Source organism: Branchiostoma belcheri, unplaced genomic scaffold, assembly GCF_001625305.1.
Source record: "Branchiostoma belcheri isolate BF01 breed outbred unplaced genomic scaffold, Haploidv18h27 scaffold182, whole genome shotgun sequence".
NCBI lineage: Eukaryota > Metazoa > Chordata > Leptocardii > Amphioxiformes > Branchiostomatidae > Branchiostoma > Branchiostoma belcheri.
The window spans coordinates 394048-411831 of NW_017803291.1; the positions used below are offsets into that span (position 1 = coordinate 394048).

The window sequence follows — 17784 nt, forward strand, 5'->3', positions numbered from 1 at the left end:
TTTCCTAGATTCTCCTAATTTCCCGTGAAAGGTCGCCGGTTATGCCCTGGTGGCGGTGGACTGTAGTTTTTAAGGTGGTGCAGCAGTTTGGTTTACTTGAAGCATTGTGGTGTCGTGTGCCTTATTACGCCAGAGCATTTGTCTCAGAACCGGGAGACCGTGGGTAATGTAATGTAACCAATCTTGTGTCATTATGAAAGGCACTTGGCAAGACTTCCCTAACTTCACTCAGTTGGAAATGAGTACCGAGGCTCGGTCAGGGACGTCCCTAGGATAGTCATCACGATTCTTTTTTATATCTTTCGATTTTTACTTTCAATTTCAATTAGCTATTTCTCAACGGACTTCAAAAATTATGTATATCAGAGAGATATTTTCTTGTCCGTTACGTTTTTTAACACAGAATTGATAGAAAGTTTTGACATGAAAAACTGTAATTCAGAGAACCACAGTTAAAAGTACAAACGTATGCTTCACTTTCATATAACCATTACTCATTTAAATTTCTGTTCAAATTAAGATTAATTTTGAAAAAAAAAACATTTCGACCAATACAATTATAGAATGCGTTCTATAGAACTATCAAACGCACATGTCATTATTGTTGTCACCCCGTTCCCTTGGAAACAGTAGGTTTGTCCAAGTCACCAGGTCTATTCCAACGGCAATATAATCCATATACTTTATTCATAGATAGCTTGTCTTACATACTACATTGTGAATTTCTCATAGTCGAAGGTGGTAAATTATCCACAGTTAACAGCACAGCCATCTGGCGGTCAAGTAATAATGAGATTCAAAGAAAATTCATAGCAGTACTAGTCACCAATCTTTCGGCGTCACATATATACATATTTTGCTGTCAAGAAGAGTCTATGGTCTGTCCCATTATTAATTAATTGGCTAGAGCAAAAGAACCAGAGTTGAGTATGGATACATCTTGGCTACAGACACTTTCGGAGGTAAACAAGACAGTTTGCCAAAGCAAAGTTTTTAGGACCTTCACGGGCCCGGGCCCGTCAAAATCCCACATGATGTGCAGAATTCTAATGTCAACGTTTGCTAGAAACATATAGCTACTGGATATTAATCGCTATAACCAAGTGCTACCTTGAGACGGGCGTAAATAGTTACTTAGGGTGTGCACACCATGTTGTTACATCTACCAGAATATTGCATAAGTAATGAGGAAATTCTATAAATCCAGTTTCAAGATAGGACTATTCAAACTATTAACATAATATGTATTTGAGAACGAGAGGAATATCGGCAGATATCACGTATATGAATATCTAATTTGCATAAATGACGAGAAAACCTTATTTTTTTATAATAGTAATTGCCAGTAATTTCATGCTTACTGCATTTAGAAGTTAAGAACGCCTAGCGCCTGTGTTTCCCGTTTATAAGATGGTAAAGACTTAACCCTATCTAGACGGGGGGGGGGGCTAAAAGTGCCCGCGCCAACTTTGATGTCGGATAGCGTCCGAACGACTTGCACTAGAACCACCAAACTTGGTGACTATCTTTCCTGCGTGACGATTGGCTCATACTTAATGAGCTGACGTAACACACTATAAAAGGGCAAGACAGCCGATTCACAGTACCAGAACGACGAACTCGTCCGCCCGTCCGTAGGCTGCGCAGAGAAGTACCGACGTGCCGTACAAGGGTGACAAGAGTAGGAACCCAAGACTCACTTATTTCTGGTTTTATTGAGTCGTTTTTGGTGAAATTTTGTCGTTTACAAAGCTTGGTGTGAGCGGAATGAACGTTGGTGTTCGTATGGCACGTTTCATGTCTCCGTCATGGCTGGGGTCCTTTCTTCCCGCTGGCGAGGCGTGTTCGGGCTTGTGTAAATGGTCGAAACAAGAATACCACGCCTCGTGGGGAAGTTTTGGTGTCTTACTGGAATGTTTTTAGATGTCACAGGTTCCGAGGATCCCAGTGGCTCCACAGCCAGGAGCGGCGGCCGCGGGAGTAGCTCAGGCCGCAGGCACCGGACAACCGCACCCGGGACAGAACGTGCGCCCGGCGGGTCCACAGCAGGGAGCAGCGGCCGCAGGAGCAGCTCAGGCCGCAGGAGCAGCGGCCGCAGGAGCAGCTCAACCAGCAGGAGCAGCGGTGCCAGGAGCAGCTCAACCAGCAGGAGCAGCGGGCGCAGGGGCAGCCCAAGCCGCAGGGGCAGCTCAAGCCGCAGAGGCAGCTCAAGCCGCAGGAGCGGCTCAAGCCGCAGGAGGACAACCGGGGCAAGCAGTAGCCGCCCGTCAGCCCTCCCCAGAGCAGGTAATTTGGCGGTTTCTGTTTTGATCTTGGTTTTCTAACGCCTATCTGACGTTTCAAGCTTGGAGGACCTTAGAAAGTGATGTTCTTGTTGATGGATTTTGCAAATGTTAACGCTCTTTGAGATTGGTTGTACAAAATTTTGACACAGTACGAGACGGCTCGCAAGAGGTGTGAGCCCTAGAATTTGTGGAAATGGAATGCTAGGTTTGCAAGTGGTGCAAACCTTGTGGAAATAGTTAATTTTAATACTCGCAAATGGTGCGAACCTAAGAAAAATTTCTGATGTAACTTGTTATGCTCACAAAAGGTGTGAGCCGAGGAATGCTATGTTGGTTTCATTGTAATGCAAATGTGCGGCGGCACTTGGGCGCGGCAGATAGCCCACCTGGCCTAGAGACCGCAAGTATTTTGCATGTTGATAGCATTCTGTCGTCATGGCATTTGATTGATTTTTTTTTCCATTCTACGTAAGCGTGAATGGCACGCCTCTTACGGAAATAATTTGTGTGCTCACAGGCGCTAAGAGAGCGCATCGCCCAACTTGAGAGTACAGTACAACGGTTGGCGGGAACGGCAGTCAGGAATACGGAGACTATCCGGGAAGAGCTGCTGGAGCAGACAAAGAGACCCCCCGCCATTTTCGACCCCCTTAAAGCCATGGCGCTAATGGAGTCACTGATGGATACAGCTAGAAACGAGGGCCACGAGAAGGCGGAGGAATTCAAGTTGTTGGTCTCCCAGTTGAGGCCTCATTTGCATCGCCCTTACTTTAAGGAGTTAATCATAGATCAGTATAGTTCGGGACTACTTAGGCAGGTGAACAAGGGGATCGCTACCTTTATGAAAACCCACATGCGGCATGGTGGAGTTACTGTTAACCAGCAGCAGTCATGGCAGTACCCCCAGGCGTCGGTGCACTCCTTCCCACATGTCCCACAGCCCCCTCCACAGCGTTTTGACAGGCGCCCACGGGGTCGTGGTCGTAGAGCCACTCCACGCCCCACAGACAAGTGTTTCAGGTGTTGGGGGTTGGGGCATTGGGCAAAGGGGTGCACGGCGACTGTGGAGCACAAGTAATATAAATAGATTTTGAATGTCGGACGGAATTGTAACGGATTTTTTTATGGAACGGAACGGATTAGAATTTACATTACTTTGTTTATGCATTCAAAAAAAAAAGTCTGTGTACACTTTTGTTTTGTCTACTCAAATGCACACGTCAAGGACATAGACTTGGCATGTGGAACTTGTGTATCAGTATTAGAGCCTATATTTGTCTAATCAAATTATACGACGAGAGCAATAATAGACATTGTTTTGGATCGGAAACATGTATATCAGTATTGAAATTTATATATTTTGTCTACTCAAGTTTACACGTCGAGGACGTAGAGATTGTTGTATCGGGAACACGAATACCAGCGTTGAAGTCTATATATTTTGTCTACTAAGATTTACGTCGAGGGTATAGACGTTTGTTGTATCTGAAACATGTGTATCAGCATTGGAGCCCGTATTGCCTACAACTTTACGCAATCTCACGCGCAGGAGTTACATTTTTGTTGTATGAAAAACATGTGTGACAGTATTAAAAGTTTGAGAAAAAAACTGCGGTGCGAGACCCAAGATGGCGGCCTAAGCGAGTAAGTGCGCGTCAGTTTCAACTTTCAGACGATGTTAAGATAAAAAAAACCACAAGCTTTGAAGTCAAGAATATCGCCTAAACGTGCATGAAGTAGTGAGGAATATTGTGGACGAAAAGCAACATGACGGAGGGTGAGGAATACGTTAAAATTCCGAAAAAGGACTGGGACTCGCTACTTGACAGACTACAAAGGCTTGAATCACGTGTGAAGGAGGTCGAGGGTAGTCTCGCCAAAACCAACTCTGACAACGTGGAGATCGTAAAATCGCTCGAGTTTACACAGGAAAACGTCGATGACATCACAGGGAGGCTGGACTCACAGCAAAGAGAGCAGGAAGACCTGGCTAAAGATGTCACTGAGTTGGAGATGTACGGGCGTAGATGGAACCTGATCTTCCACGGTATCCAAGAAACGGAAAGGGAAAACTGTACCAGGAAAGTCATGGACTTTATAAGTGAAGAGATGAACATAAACACACAGGAGATGAAAATGTGCGCGGTACATCGTCTCGGGAAGCCTCGTAACGGCAAAACCCGGCCTGTTATTGCAAGGTTCACCTGCAGAGCCGACATAGACAGAGTATGGAAAAACAAAACACATATCAAGAACAGGCGCATTTACATAACCGACGACGTGCCGGAAAAAGTCCGTGAGTTGAGGAGAAACATCCTGGTACCTGCCCTAAGAAGAGTCAAGGAAGGAGGTAAGAGAGGAATGATTGTTGGGAACGAACTGGTCATCGAGAGCAAACAGTACGAACACTGGGAGATTCCTCGAAGATGGCTGCAGGACGAGACTACAGATGGAACTGCTTCAGATCCTGTAACAGAGGGAGGTGGACAAGAAGAAGAACGAACTGAAAGCAGACGCAGACCTACAGAAACTGTGAGAACCCAACCTGGTCAAGAACTGACAAACTCACCACGACAAACAAGAAGTACCTTACTACAGATACCAACTTACCTACAGACAGCGAAAAGGAACCTAAGACCACGGAGAGGCAGGAAAAGATGAGAACTGTTGAGAATCAGAGATAAAGCCTCAAAGACAAATGTAAGTGCCTGATGGAAAAAGCACTGTAACTGTGTGTAAGATCTTATGCTTTTCAATTAAAGACACGAAGAGATTCTGAAGAAATTTGAAAGTTGTGCTGACTATTACTTACTGCTAACCTATCAACTCTTACTCCCTTTTAAAATTTGCTTATTTTTCCTTCAGGCACATCTGATTATTTTATTTTGATCATCATCAAAATTTATGTTCACTTTATTTTGTTTCATTATCACTGTTGCCATAAGTTATATGATTAACGTTACTTTTATGTTATCACTTTATTTATTATCATCATTATTGTTATTATTTGTATTATTTCATTTTATATGTATTTTGTTTCACACTTTTGCTATTGTAAATCTAGATCAATCAAAATCAAAGGGAAGAGTCAAAGCAAGGTTTTAACCCATACCAAATGACAAATCTTAGAATAACTCTCATAACATTAAATGTAAGAGGAATCAATAACTACTTCAAAAGAAGGAAAATATTCAGGTGGCTTCATGGTAAAAATGCAGACATAGTCTTTCTACAAGAAACCTTTTCAACAAAAGAAAATGAGAAGCAATGGGCTACAGAATGGGGAGGGAATATACTCTATAGCCATGGCACACCACACAGCAAGGGGGCTATGATACTATTTAATTCAAAATTAGACATAAAAGTTGAAAACACAAAAGTAGATGAAAATGGGAGATACATAATTGCAAACACCAAAATAAATGATACAGATTTATGTTTAATGAATTTATACTCACCAAACAAGGGGAAAGATCAAGAAATCTTCTTTAAAGAGGTAAACAACCTATTACAAGAACATGGAAGTGGAACAATCATAGTTGGTGGTGACTGCAATATATTTCTGACAGAGCTAGACAAAACAGGTGGAAGACCTATCAGTTATAAAGATACTGCAATCAAAGAAATAACTTCAACACTTAATACTCTGAACCTCACTGATATATGGAGACAAAAGAATCCAAATACTAGACAGTACACATGGCAAAACGAGTCAGCAGCTGTAAAGTGTAGATTAGACTACTGGTTTATACCAAGCAACCTTGTACAAACAAGTGAATGTAAAATTTGCACAGCACCAGTACCAGACCACAGAGCATTCTGCATGACTATTATGACTCCAAAGTACCAAAAAAGAGGACCAGGTTTTTGGCGTTTTAACAACAGTTTAATTTCAGATGAAAACTTCACGACAACTATGATAGACACCATAACAAAGGCAATAGAAAAGCTAAAAGACATACAAGATCCTGGTCTTCGATGGGAACTCATAAAAATGGAGATAAGGACCTTCAGTATAGCATACTCTAAGACGAAAGCACGAATGCGCAGAGATGAAGAGCAAGAACTAGAAAATAAACTCAACAAGTTAGTTGCAGAAAATGATGAAAACAATGATCCAAGTAAACAAGTATTAATACATGACACACAACAGAAATTAGATGACATACAAAATCTTAAAACTAGGGGCGCCATAATTAGAAGCCGTAGCAAATGGTATGAAGATGGGGAAAAAAGCACAAAATATTTTTTTAACTTAGAAAAGAGAAACTATCAAGAAAAAGTAATTACTTCAATAGTACAAAACGATGGAACTCTGGTAACAGACCCCAAAGAAATTCTAGATATAGAAGCTGAGTACTATCAAAATCTTTATACCTCCAGTAAATGTGATCCAACAAGAAAAGAATTTAAGGGATTAAAAGATTAAATGAAGAAGATAAGATTAAATGTGAAGGAAAGATCACTAAACTTGAATTAGATAAAGCTCTCAAACAACTACACAAAAACAAAAATAAAGCGCCCGGTTGCGACGGACTCACAGTAGAATTTTATGTCAAGTTTTGGGTTTTGCTTAAAGATCAACTTGTTGATGCCACAAATCATGCTTTTGAATTAGGTACACTACCAATATCCCAAAGACGTGGTGTTATAAGACTTATCCCCAAAAAAGATTCAAACCTTAGTACTCTAGACAACTGGCGCCCAATTAGTCTCCTAAATGTTGACTATAAAATCATCAGTAAAGCCCTAACTATGCGAATAGAACCTTTACTCCCCTCCATAATCCATGAAGATCAAACTGGCTTCATAAAACAAAGATACATAGGAAGCAATATTAGACGCATATGGGATACCATAGAATACTGTGAAAAAAAACACCCCTGGAGTAATTTTGTTTTTAGATTTTAAAAAGAGCATATGATAATGTAGAACCACCCTTTATAATTAAAGCTTTAGAAACCATGAACTTTGGAGAAGACATGATCAAATGGGTAAAATTACTGTACAATAATATAAACAGCTGTGTTATCAACAATGGTTACAGCTCGCCATGGTTTAATGTACAAAGAGGAGTCAGACAAGGGGATCCTCTATCCTCCAGCTTGTTCATAATTGGCCTAGAAATAGTAGCAACTAAAATTAGAACAGATACAAACATTAGAGGACTAGAAGTATATAATAAAACTCACAAATTATCCATGTATGCAGATGATATGACATCCCTGTTACTAGACATAACCTCTGCAACCAAAGTACTAGATACACTAAACCTGTTCAGAAAATGCAGTGGATTAGAACTAAATAAAGGAAAAACTGAAGCTTTGTGGATAGGATCAGACAAGAATAGACAAGACCAGCCCCTACCGGTACGGTGGCCCCAAACCCCCATCAAGGCATTAGGTACACACTTTGGACACAACCATTCTAAATGTTATAATGAGAACTTTGAACTAAAACTTTGAAAACATGAAAAAGTTATGTGATGTATGGAGAAGTAGAAATTTAACCATGATAGGAAGAATTTTAATAATTAAAACCCTGGGTATTTCTAAGATGGTATATAACTGCTCAGTACTACATGCCCCATCATATCTTCTGAAACAAGTAAATGACTATATATTCCAATACGTTTGGCAAAAGAAACCTCCCAAGGTAAAAATGAAAACTTTGATTGGCCAAAAATCCCAAGGAGGCCTTAAAATGGTTGATTTCACAATAATGAACAAGGCATTGAAAGCCACATGGATAAAAAGACTTATTATTGATCCACTAAAGGAAAAAGAATTATTATTTTCCAAATGGGGAGGCTATCTTCTGTTCAAATGTAATTATTCTACCAAGTTATTGAATATGGAAAACCTTCCCCTATTTTATAGAGACATCATAATAGCCTGGGAAGAAGTCATACAACATGAACCATTATCACACAGGCAGATTGTTTCTCAAGTCTTGTGGAATAATAGATTTATTGTGATTGGGAATACTTCTGTGTACTTCAAATCTTGGGCCGTGGCTGGCATTACTTATATCAATGACCTATTACATGAAGATGGCACCTTTATGACAATGAATGACCTGTACAATGAATATGGTATAGAGATTAGTCCATGTCAAGTAATGAATTACAACTCACTCAAGACAGCAATACCTAGGAAATGGAAAGAAATAGTTAAAAATGAAAGACGAAAATGTACACCCGAAAACATCATACAGTACTCAGATAAGATAGACCCGAACAAATTAACATGCAAATTAATATATGATATAATAATGAAAAAACAATTTGTAATACCATGTCAACAGAATAATATCATACAAAAAATAGGTAACAACAATGTTAAAAACGTATACACTGCTGCTTTTACAATAACAAAAGACACAAAGTTACAATGTTTTCAATTTAAAATTATTCATCGGTACCTTGCTACAAACAACTGGCTAAAAAAAGTGAAAATGGTACAAAGTGACAAATGTAACAATTGTAATGAAAAACACACCATTGAACATCTGTTAATACACTGCCATTATGTCACATATTTCTGGAAAGATTTTACAAGATGGTGGAAAAACGAAACACAACAGGACCTAACATTAACTGAGAAGGTAATTATATATTGTATACCAGAAACTTCACACACAGATCCTTTTCTATTGCAATGTATCCTAATAGCTAAATATGTCATATACAGCTGCTTCATTAAAAATATAAAACCTGACATGAAATACTTCCAATGTAAACTAAAACATCACATGACAATAATGAATGCTACCCAGTAATTTGTTTACATGATATATATACACACCTTTCTTTTGTTATGAATTTATGAATGATTACCCGATGTTATTTTATCTTCCCTTACTTTATCTCTGTTTATTATGTACACTGCATATGATTTGTTTGTATGATTTCATGTATACTGAATAAAGGTGTTTAAAAAAAAAATTAAAAGTTTTTTCGTGCAATGGCTATAGTGACTCTGAGTTTTGTGGCGATTAGAAAACAAGGGCCAATTTAATTTACGTTTTGGCAGCCTATGCTGGTTTCACTCGGAGGAAGAGGGCTAAAAGTGCTTGTAATCACCTACCTGTTAGTGTATCTTGCCCTTTTTGCACATGTGATTCAAAGTAATATCGTGCCCAACCAGTAGTGGGTAGTTGATATGGCCATACGCGTAACGCATGGTATTTAAGAAGCTATCGTGGCGTTGGTGAAATTTGTTTAATCCTATTTTGAGGTATCGAAGCAAACAACGTAACAGGTTTTCTTAAGAAAAGCAGTACTACATGTATATATTAATGCAGGAGATTATTCTGCAATCCTTCTCGTAAGATGATGTCGTTTTGAGGGCGGACAGCCACTAACTCCTTCAACGTACGCGGCCCCTGAATACAGCCGGGAAAGAGCTTAGTAAAGACGTCCAAGTTGGAATGGGACAACGTAACATGGGTTGCAGGCTAAGGGAAAATTTCGTTCTCGCCATATTGCTGTAAGAAAATAAACGAGCGTTTTAGCTGCCGGTTTTGGGAGTGATACGTCAGTGACAAACGGTTAATTAATTTTTCCAGGCCCCAACTGGCAAGGCCAACATACCCAGTTACGAGCTGCAGTCTCCGGTAAATCCGCTAGAGGCGTACGGAGAACATCTCACTAATATACCGAAGTGGACGTCCTGGAGGAAAGACGGCGCTTCCATCGTCCCGCCGTCCCCACAGGCAGTGGCCCAGGGGACCATTAAAGCGTCGGCGAAATCTTTAATATTTAGAGACCCTAGAACATTCAAAGCAGGCGAACTGCATAAACACGCCGCCAAATGGAACGAAATTCTGGCAAGTGGGGAAAGCGACCCTGAGATGGGAAATTGGATTAACAATGGAGTAAACATGTTGGATTTTATTCAGCCCTGCAAGGGGATTTTTAAGGGAGTTCATTACGATTCCGCCTTTCCACCTCCGGCTATCTTTCCTAACAACCCCAATTGTGCTTTGTTCGCTGAGTTTATTTCCAACAGCATTAGGGACAGAATAAAGACAGGGGCTATCGCAGTCTGGGGAAGGGTAGGAACCGTCAAACCACCTTACGTAGTGTCACCACTCACGGTAGAACCGAATAAGCCTAGATTATGTCTAGACCTCAGGTATGTAAATAAGTGGATGAAGGATTGCCCTTTCCAACTCGACACAATTTTGAATGTGACCAGGTATATCAACAAGGGACACTTCCAAACAGTATGCGACGATAAGTCGGGTTATGATCACGTATTGATAACAGAGACCAGTAAGCCACTAGTCGGCTTCCAGTGGGGCGGATGGTACTATGTTTGTAACACCATCGCTTTCGGTTGGAAATGTTCAGGATACGTGTATCAAAAGATAGGTTTGGTTGCAATGCACAAGATTAGATCGCTAGGCGTTCCATCGTCGCTCTACATCGACGACAGGCATGCAGGGCAACTGCAATTGGCCGTCAATGCGTTCGACTGGTCAAATTATGAGTTAGCAGAAGCAGCATGTTTCCTCCTGTGTTACACCTTAGTCGATTTGGGTTACACGCTGGGCTTAGACAAGTCTCAGCTGGAACCAACACAGTTACCTACCTTTTTGGGTATGGGAATAGATTCCTTAGTGCTGGCGTTCAGGCTCCTAAATAGGAAGAAGGTCACAGTAGCACAGTTAAGGGAGGACATCCTCCAGCAAACAGAGGTACCCGTTAAATTGCTACAGAAGTTGACAGGGAAAATAGGATCGTTCGTTCTGGCCGTACCGGCAGCAAGACTGTTCTGTCGCGAAATGTTCTCAGCAATAGCCGAGGCAGAGAAACAAGGGAGAATGGTCAAGATAGAGGGAACAGTACGTAAAGAGCTGGAATACTGGCGATTTTTAGACACATGGGAGGGACATATCCCATGGAAACCGGAAAAACACGAGGTGGTAGAGCTCTCCTCCGACGCTTCCGGTTTCAGATGGGCTGGAGTAGTAAGCTCCGACAAAGACATGACACAGTGCAGTGACTATTGGGAGCAACATGAAACTACCGAACACATATCGGTAAAGGAGACCAGCGCCTTGACAAGAACACTCCTATCGGTAAGGGATAGGGTGCAAAACAAAAGGGTCGACGCAAAAGTTGATAATCAAAACCTGATTAAAGCTTGGGAAAATCAAGGAGGGAAAAGCAAGGCGCTTAACAGGGCAATAAAGGAACTCTGGGTAACCTCAGTCCAGTTAAACATTGATCTGAACCTACACTACGTCCCATCACGCGATAACATAGCCGACAAACCGTCGAGACAATGCTCGCCATCGGACGCGAAATTGATGCCAAGGGTATGGGAAAAGATAGACCAGGCGTTAGGTGGAGAGCGAGGATATGACATAGACCTAATGGCTTTGCCATCAAATGTCCAGACAGGAAGAGCAGGTAAAAACCTGCAATTTGTCAGCCCATACCCCACACCCGGTTGTAGTGGGGTCAACGTATTTGCCCAGGACCTCAAGGGAAAGAATTATGTTTTCCCCCTTATCAGCTGATTCCAGCAATCTTAACTTTGATCTTGCAACAAAATGCAGTGGCTACTATCTTAGTTCCCGATTTGTACCCCAGACACAAGAACTTGCATGTTATTGCCATATCTGAAACACATTTAGACAATACTATTTATGACGGTGCCCTAAATGTTGGTAACTATTCCATATTAAGGTACGACCGTAATAGCAAAGGTGGAGGTGTTGCATTGTACATAAACAACAACATCCCCCACAGAAGAAGACTTGATCTTGAAAGCAATGACTTAGAAATTGTGTGGGCTGAAGTTCACCTTCCTTATGTCAAACCCATCCTGGTTGGATGCCTGTATAGAGCACCCAGTGCTAAGATTGAATACCTCAACAAAATAACACTTTCACTAGACAAAGCAACCGAAAATGATCAGGAAGTTATTATATTAGGTGACTTCAACATCGACTGGCTAAGTAGTACCTGCCCTCTCAAAGAAAGATTAGAATCAGAGTTGTTATCCTTGAACCTAACACAGATGATGGCAGATGCAACCAGGATTGGTAAAACAGTCAATGGTCATGTAACGTCTCCTTGTATTGACTTGATTTTCACAAACAGACCAGACAAATTCACCCAATCACACTCTGTTCCAGTAGGGTTTACTGATCACAACCTAGTACACATAACACGCAAATCCAAACTACCAAAAATACAGGCCTCAATCAAACTAAAACGCTCATACAAGAGGTTTGATCAAGATGTTTTCCTCCAAGATATTGCACAATCTCCCTGGGACTTGGTACTAAATAGCTATAATGTGGAAGATGCTCTCAACATATTTATGACCCTCTTCACAAGCGTAACCAACCGTCATGCCCCGGTCCGTAAGACAACCGTTAGGTCATCGCCAGCCCAGTGGGTAGACGAGGACCTACGACTTCTTATGGATTTGCGGGACCAGGCTAAATGTGAAGCACACACTTCTGGCTTGCCCTCAGATTATGAGAGGTACAAACGCCTAAGGAATGACACTGTAAGAGAAAACAGGAAGAAAAAGAAGGCCTTTTATAAAGAACAGTTAGAGTCACATAGTAGAGACAGTAACACCAAACAGCTTTGGAATGTAATAAATGGCATGTTGGGTAGGAAGACAGGTAAAACACCAAACTTCATAGAATCTGATGGCCAGATATGGACTAAACCAAGCGACATTGCAAAGTATTTCAATGATTATTTCACTAATAAGGTCAATGGTCTAACACAAGATGGACATCCAAACATAGAGGAAGCTATTAAACCTGTTAAGGATATAATGTCATCAAGGGATTGCACCTTCTCCTTTCAACAGGTTACAGAGAGACAGTTATGTGAAATACTCAAAGCACTGCCACAGACCAAAACAACAGGATATGATAACATAGACAACACACTACTCTCTGTGCAGATCACATAGCCAGACCTCTTTGCCACATAGTCAACTGTTCCTTAAGACAAGGACTGTTTCCCTCACAATGGAAAAAGACCAAAGTCATTCCTCTGATAAAGAATAAGTCTGCTGCACTGAATGGACCCAACAGTAGACCCATAAGCCTGCTCCCAGCCATAAGCAAAGTAGTTGAGAGGATAGTTCAAAAACAAATTCAAGGTTACCTTCTCTTCAATAACATCATATCTGATTGCCAACATGCTTACAAGAAACACCACTCTACATCAAGTGCCTTAATAGAAATGACCGACCATTGGCTAGCAGAAGTAGATAAAGGTAACATGGTAGCTGCGGTCCTACTCGACTTTAGCGCAGCATTCGATATTGTCGATCACGACATTTTACTGGCCAAGCTAGAAGGCTACGGTTTCAACACTCTTGCTGTCAGCTGGATTAGTAGCTATCTGAGGGATAGGGAACAAGCGGTGTTCATTAATGGGGACTTCTCGACTTACAACAAAGCCAAGTGTGGAGTTCCCCAGGGCAGCTGCTTGGGACCCTTGCTATTTTGCCTTTACACAAACGACCTGGCCACCATAACTGAGAAGGCTAACTTAGTCATGTATGCAGATGACACCACACCATTTGTCGCCGCCCCTAGTGTAGCAGAAATCAAAAAAGTCCTACAACCTGAACTCACACGTATTTGGAGATGGGTAGAAACCAACAGACTGGTCCTTAATGTGGGTAAAACTAAATCTATCCTCATCGGAAGCCACCATAAACTGAAACAAAAACCTGAATTAAACCTCAGCGTGGCAGGCAAACATATCACTCAGGTGTGTCAAGCAGACCTACTGGGGTTTACCGTTGACCAGCACCTGTCCTGGGGCCAGCATGTTAGGAAGGTTAAGAATAAAATGGCAAGCACTATAGCATCAATAAGGAAATATAAAGACTACTTCCCAGGTGATCTACTTAAAACTGTCATCCAATCCCTTGTTCTATCCCACCTAGATTACTGTTCTACAATACTCTCCTCCACAACACAGACACAGCTAGACAAACTACAGAGTATGCAAAACCGAGCAGCTAGGCTTGCAGCGAACTCAACACAACTCACTAGTTCTGACGATCTACACTCTAGGCTCAAGTGGCAATCTGTCAAGGAAAGAATGTACACCACCACCTTAAGTGCCTTCCACAAACTTGTCAAAGTCAAACAACCAAAGAGCACATATGACAGAGTTAGTACCACTCATATCTCACACCAACACAACACCAGATTGTCACACAGAGGAGGCTACACACTACCCAAACCCAGAACCAAAGCCCTGACTAGATCATTTCTTTACAGATGCACTAAAGCGTATAACACACTACCTAGTAACTTAATCACAACCGACTGTGCTGTATTCAAAACAAGAATAAGAGATTGGGCTATGACTCAAAACAAATCCTCACCATTGAGCCTATGGTGGTAACAAGCATAAGCTAAGCCTGATCTCCTATTGTATAGAATGTTTTATTTGATTTTGTATATTATTTTTTCTCTGCTGCTACCTTTCAGTTATTTAAATGGCTGATCAATTTGTTATATTTATCTTTTCTTTGGAATCATGATCAGTTAGACATTATGTTCTATTCAGTTATTTAAGTTATTTATACCTTTGTTAATTTTGTTGGCACCTTTGTTGATTACATACAACTCTGAATTATGTTCAGATTATTCTGTGCTTTTTTTTAGGTCGACCTCTGACCTCTCCTATTGATTTGAATTTACTCTATTGATTTGAAGTTACTTTATTATTTGTAATCATCATTATGTACAAAGTTTTGTTATCTATGTTTTATTTTATTGACCCCAGGAAGAATAGTGCTTTTAAGCACTAATGGGGATCGGAATAAACAAACAAACAAACAAACACTACTGGTGGCCGGTCCCGGGCAAGCACGCGGAGAGGGCGCTAAAGGTAGCAGCAGCAGGAGAGTGGGCACTACTGTACCCAACCAAGAAACAGGGGTGGACGCCGAGACCAACGAAATGGGACCTCTGGGCTTTCCGGATTCAGCCAGCATGTTCCAGGGAGCAGCAAGAGTATGGGTGCCAGCAGTAAACTGCAGTGAATGCTGGTACCCAAACGATTTCGATTTTAACTTCTGCCAGAAATGCGGGAAGCCCAGAGAGGGACAAAACGCAAAGAACAAGGGAAGATGTTTGAAAGTAAATCTGACAGAAATAAATGCTAGATACGACGAAATAATGGGAACACAGGAAAATTCCGCATACGGAAAGCAAAAAAGGGTTCTAGCCGGCTTATTGAGTGAGTTCTTAGCGGCTCTAAATCCACCAAAAACAATGGAGAACCTCGCACCTTCAGACATAGTAAAATTCTTAATCTATAAGGATGACGTGGGGAAAACAAAAGTACACAAAGCAGGGTGCCAAAGTAACGGCCCAGGACTAGAGGCATGCGTTTGCCCCAATCGCCTCGCTTTCAAAACGGTCGATTCGCATATTGGAAAGCTCCGAGCTATTTTTAATGAGAGAGGGAAGGGAGGCGAATGGGACGAAAGATTGGGCTTAGGGAATCCAGCAGCCAGCCTGGTAGTCAAGAAATACTTAAAGTCAGTTACCGAAGAGCAGTTGCAACAGGGCCTAACACCTCGCCAAGCAAAACCCGTATTCCTGGAAAAGATTGTAAAAGTCTGCAAGCTTATAGAGCAAAAAAGGCAGTTTGAAACTTCGGCGATAAAAATCTTCATATTGGCCAGAGACGAGGCGATTTTCAAGGCCTTGTTTTTCGCAGGAGACCGGGTAAGCGACTTGATGAGGTGTCGAACGGACGAGGTCGGCAGTCTTCCGTCGGGGGCTTTATTATTTAATCATGTTTTTGGGAAATCTCTGCGAGATGGGAGGGCAAACACTTTCACATTAGAACCAACGGGGGAAACAGATACATGTCCGGTAGCGGCACTCGATGCTTATGTGCGAACAGCATCCTGGCTGTCAATAGAGTTGAGAGGTGGATATTTGTTTAGGTCCACATGTAGAGAGGGGCACATCCTAGTAGAGCCTCCCTCCACCTCAGCCCTAGACGACGCTTTCAGAAGGTATTTAGAGAAAGCGGGTCTTTATGAGGGGGAGACGCTACACGGATGCAGAGCAGGGTGTGCGATCTCACTCCACATGGCAGGGGCTTCAGATGACAGTGTGATGAACCATATAGGTTGGTATAGCAGGAAGACAGCATCGTATTACATGAGGATTGCACAGGTAATGAGCCCAGGAAATCCAGCCAAAAAATTGGCTTTACCGGAGGTAGCCAAAGCAGTGGAAGACTATAGCAAAAACAGCCAGCTCTGTGGATTGGAAAAAGCTTTCTCAGGCTAGTAAGAATAGCAAGAGAGCAATACGATGTAAAAATCAAAATACAGTATAAATAAAAAGCCCGAGTGTGGTAAACACAATAAAGAAGCCTCAAAATGAAATAAAGTCTCCCATGGTTATTTTCTTGCAATGTCTTGATTCTCCCTAGAGGAGGGATAGAACAGCAAAGGGAGAGAATACGAAGTAGCAAGAATAAGGAAAAGGAATGGAGGTAGGGGATAAGACTGGGGGAAGTGTAGGAGGAAGGGAGAAGGTTAAAGAATGAGGTGATTACAAAGGAGTGAGAGAAAGAAGGGGCGCGACGGAAGGCACTGTCCCATAGCTTCATTAGGATGAGCCAGTCGTTACGCAGAAAGAATAGGTAACTATCTTTCCTGCGTGACGATTGGCTCATACTTAATGAGCTGACGTAACACACTATAAAAGGGCAAGACAGCCGATTCACAGTACCAGAACGACGAACTCATCCGCACCGCCTAGTCGGGCGGTGAAGCCATTACGCGAAGGGGTTCAGGGAAGAGGGGAAGGAGAAATCCGGAGGAGAAGAGAAGTCGCTCACCCTCCCGCCCGCCCTCTCCTTTACACAATCTCGATCAGTCGTCACGAGTTGTTCTATCGCCGCGCGACTCCAGGCACTGCCCCATAGCTTCATTAGGATGAGCCAGTCGTTACGCAGAAAGAATAGGTAACTTTTCATAAAATATTGTTGACAACATTTTTGTACCAGTTGAATGAGATAATTATTTTTGTGTTGCCATGGCAACGGTGGCAACGGGTTTCTGACGGGCATTTTTGGCTAAATTTTGTAATTTTCGTTTCAACAATAGAATTTTCTTGGTTTTATGTTAAGTTACACATGGTTTCTAACATTAATAATATCTCATATAATTTTATGTAAATTTCATCATTACATATGCATAATTTATGCTAATTTGATGACGTCATTGGCCAAAATCCAAGATGGCGGACAACATCATTAGATAAGGTATTAACAGGTTATTTTCCTTAAAATTTAATCATTACTTCCATTTCTTTATACAAAAAAGGTTCATTTTAACGTCTTAAGTCTATATTGAATGTAATTAAGCCTTTATTTTGGAAAACAAACAATTTTCAAAATTCGAGTTTTATAATCCAAGATGGCGGATAGCTGAAATATGCATTACGTCATTTTATGACGTCA

General features: G+C 41.5%; 1 protein-coding gene across 1 annotated transcript; it reads left to right on the plus strand.

The window, feature by feature from the left end:
• Nucleotides 1–1614: 1614 nt before the first annotated feature.
• LOC109467585 (protein FAM71B-like) lies at nt 1615–3363 on the plus strand. Its single transcript, XM_019765604.1, has 3 exons — nt 1615–1681; nt 1924–2286; nt 2803–3363. The coding sequence occupies exons 2-3, from the start codon at nt 1924–1926 to the stop codon at nt 3361–3363; spliced, it is 924 nt and encodes a 307-aa protein (XP_019621163.1). The 5' UTR covers nt 1615–1681.
• The last annotated feature ends 14421 nt before the right edge of the window (nt 3364–17784 follow it).

Coding starts and splice junctions, on each gene's coding strand:
- LOC109467585 (XM_019765604.1), top strand. CDS start 1,924: ATGTCACAGGTTCCGAGGATCCCAGTGGCTCCACAGCCAGGAGCGGCG. Junction 2,287..2,802: donor GTCAGCCCTCCCCAGAGCAG/GTAATTTGGCGG, acceptor GTGTGCTCACAG/GCGCTAAGAGAGCGCATCGC.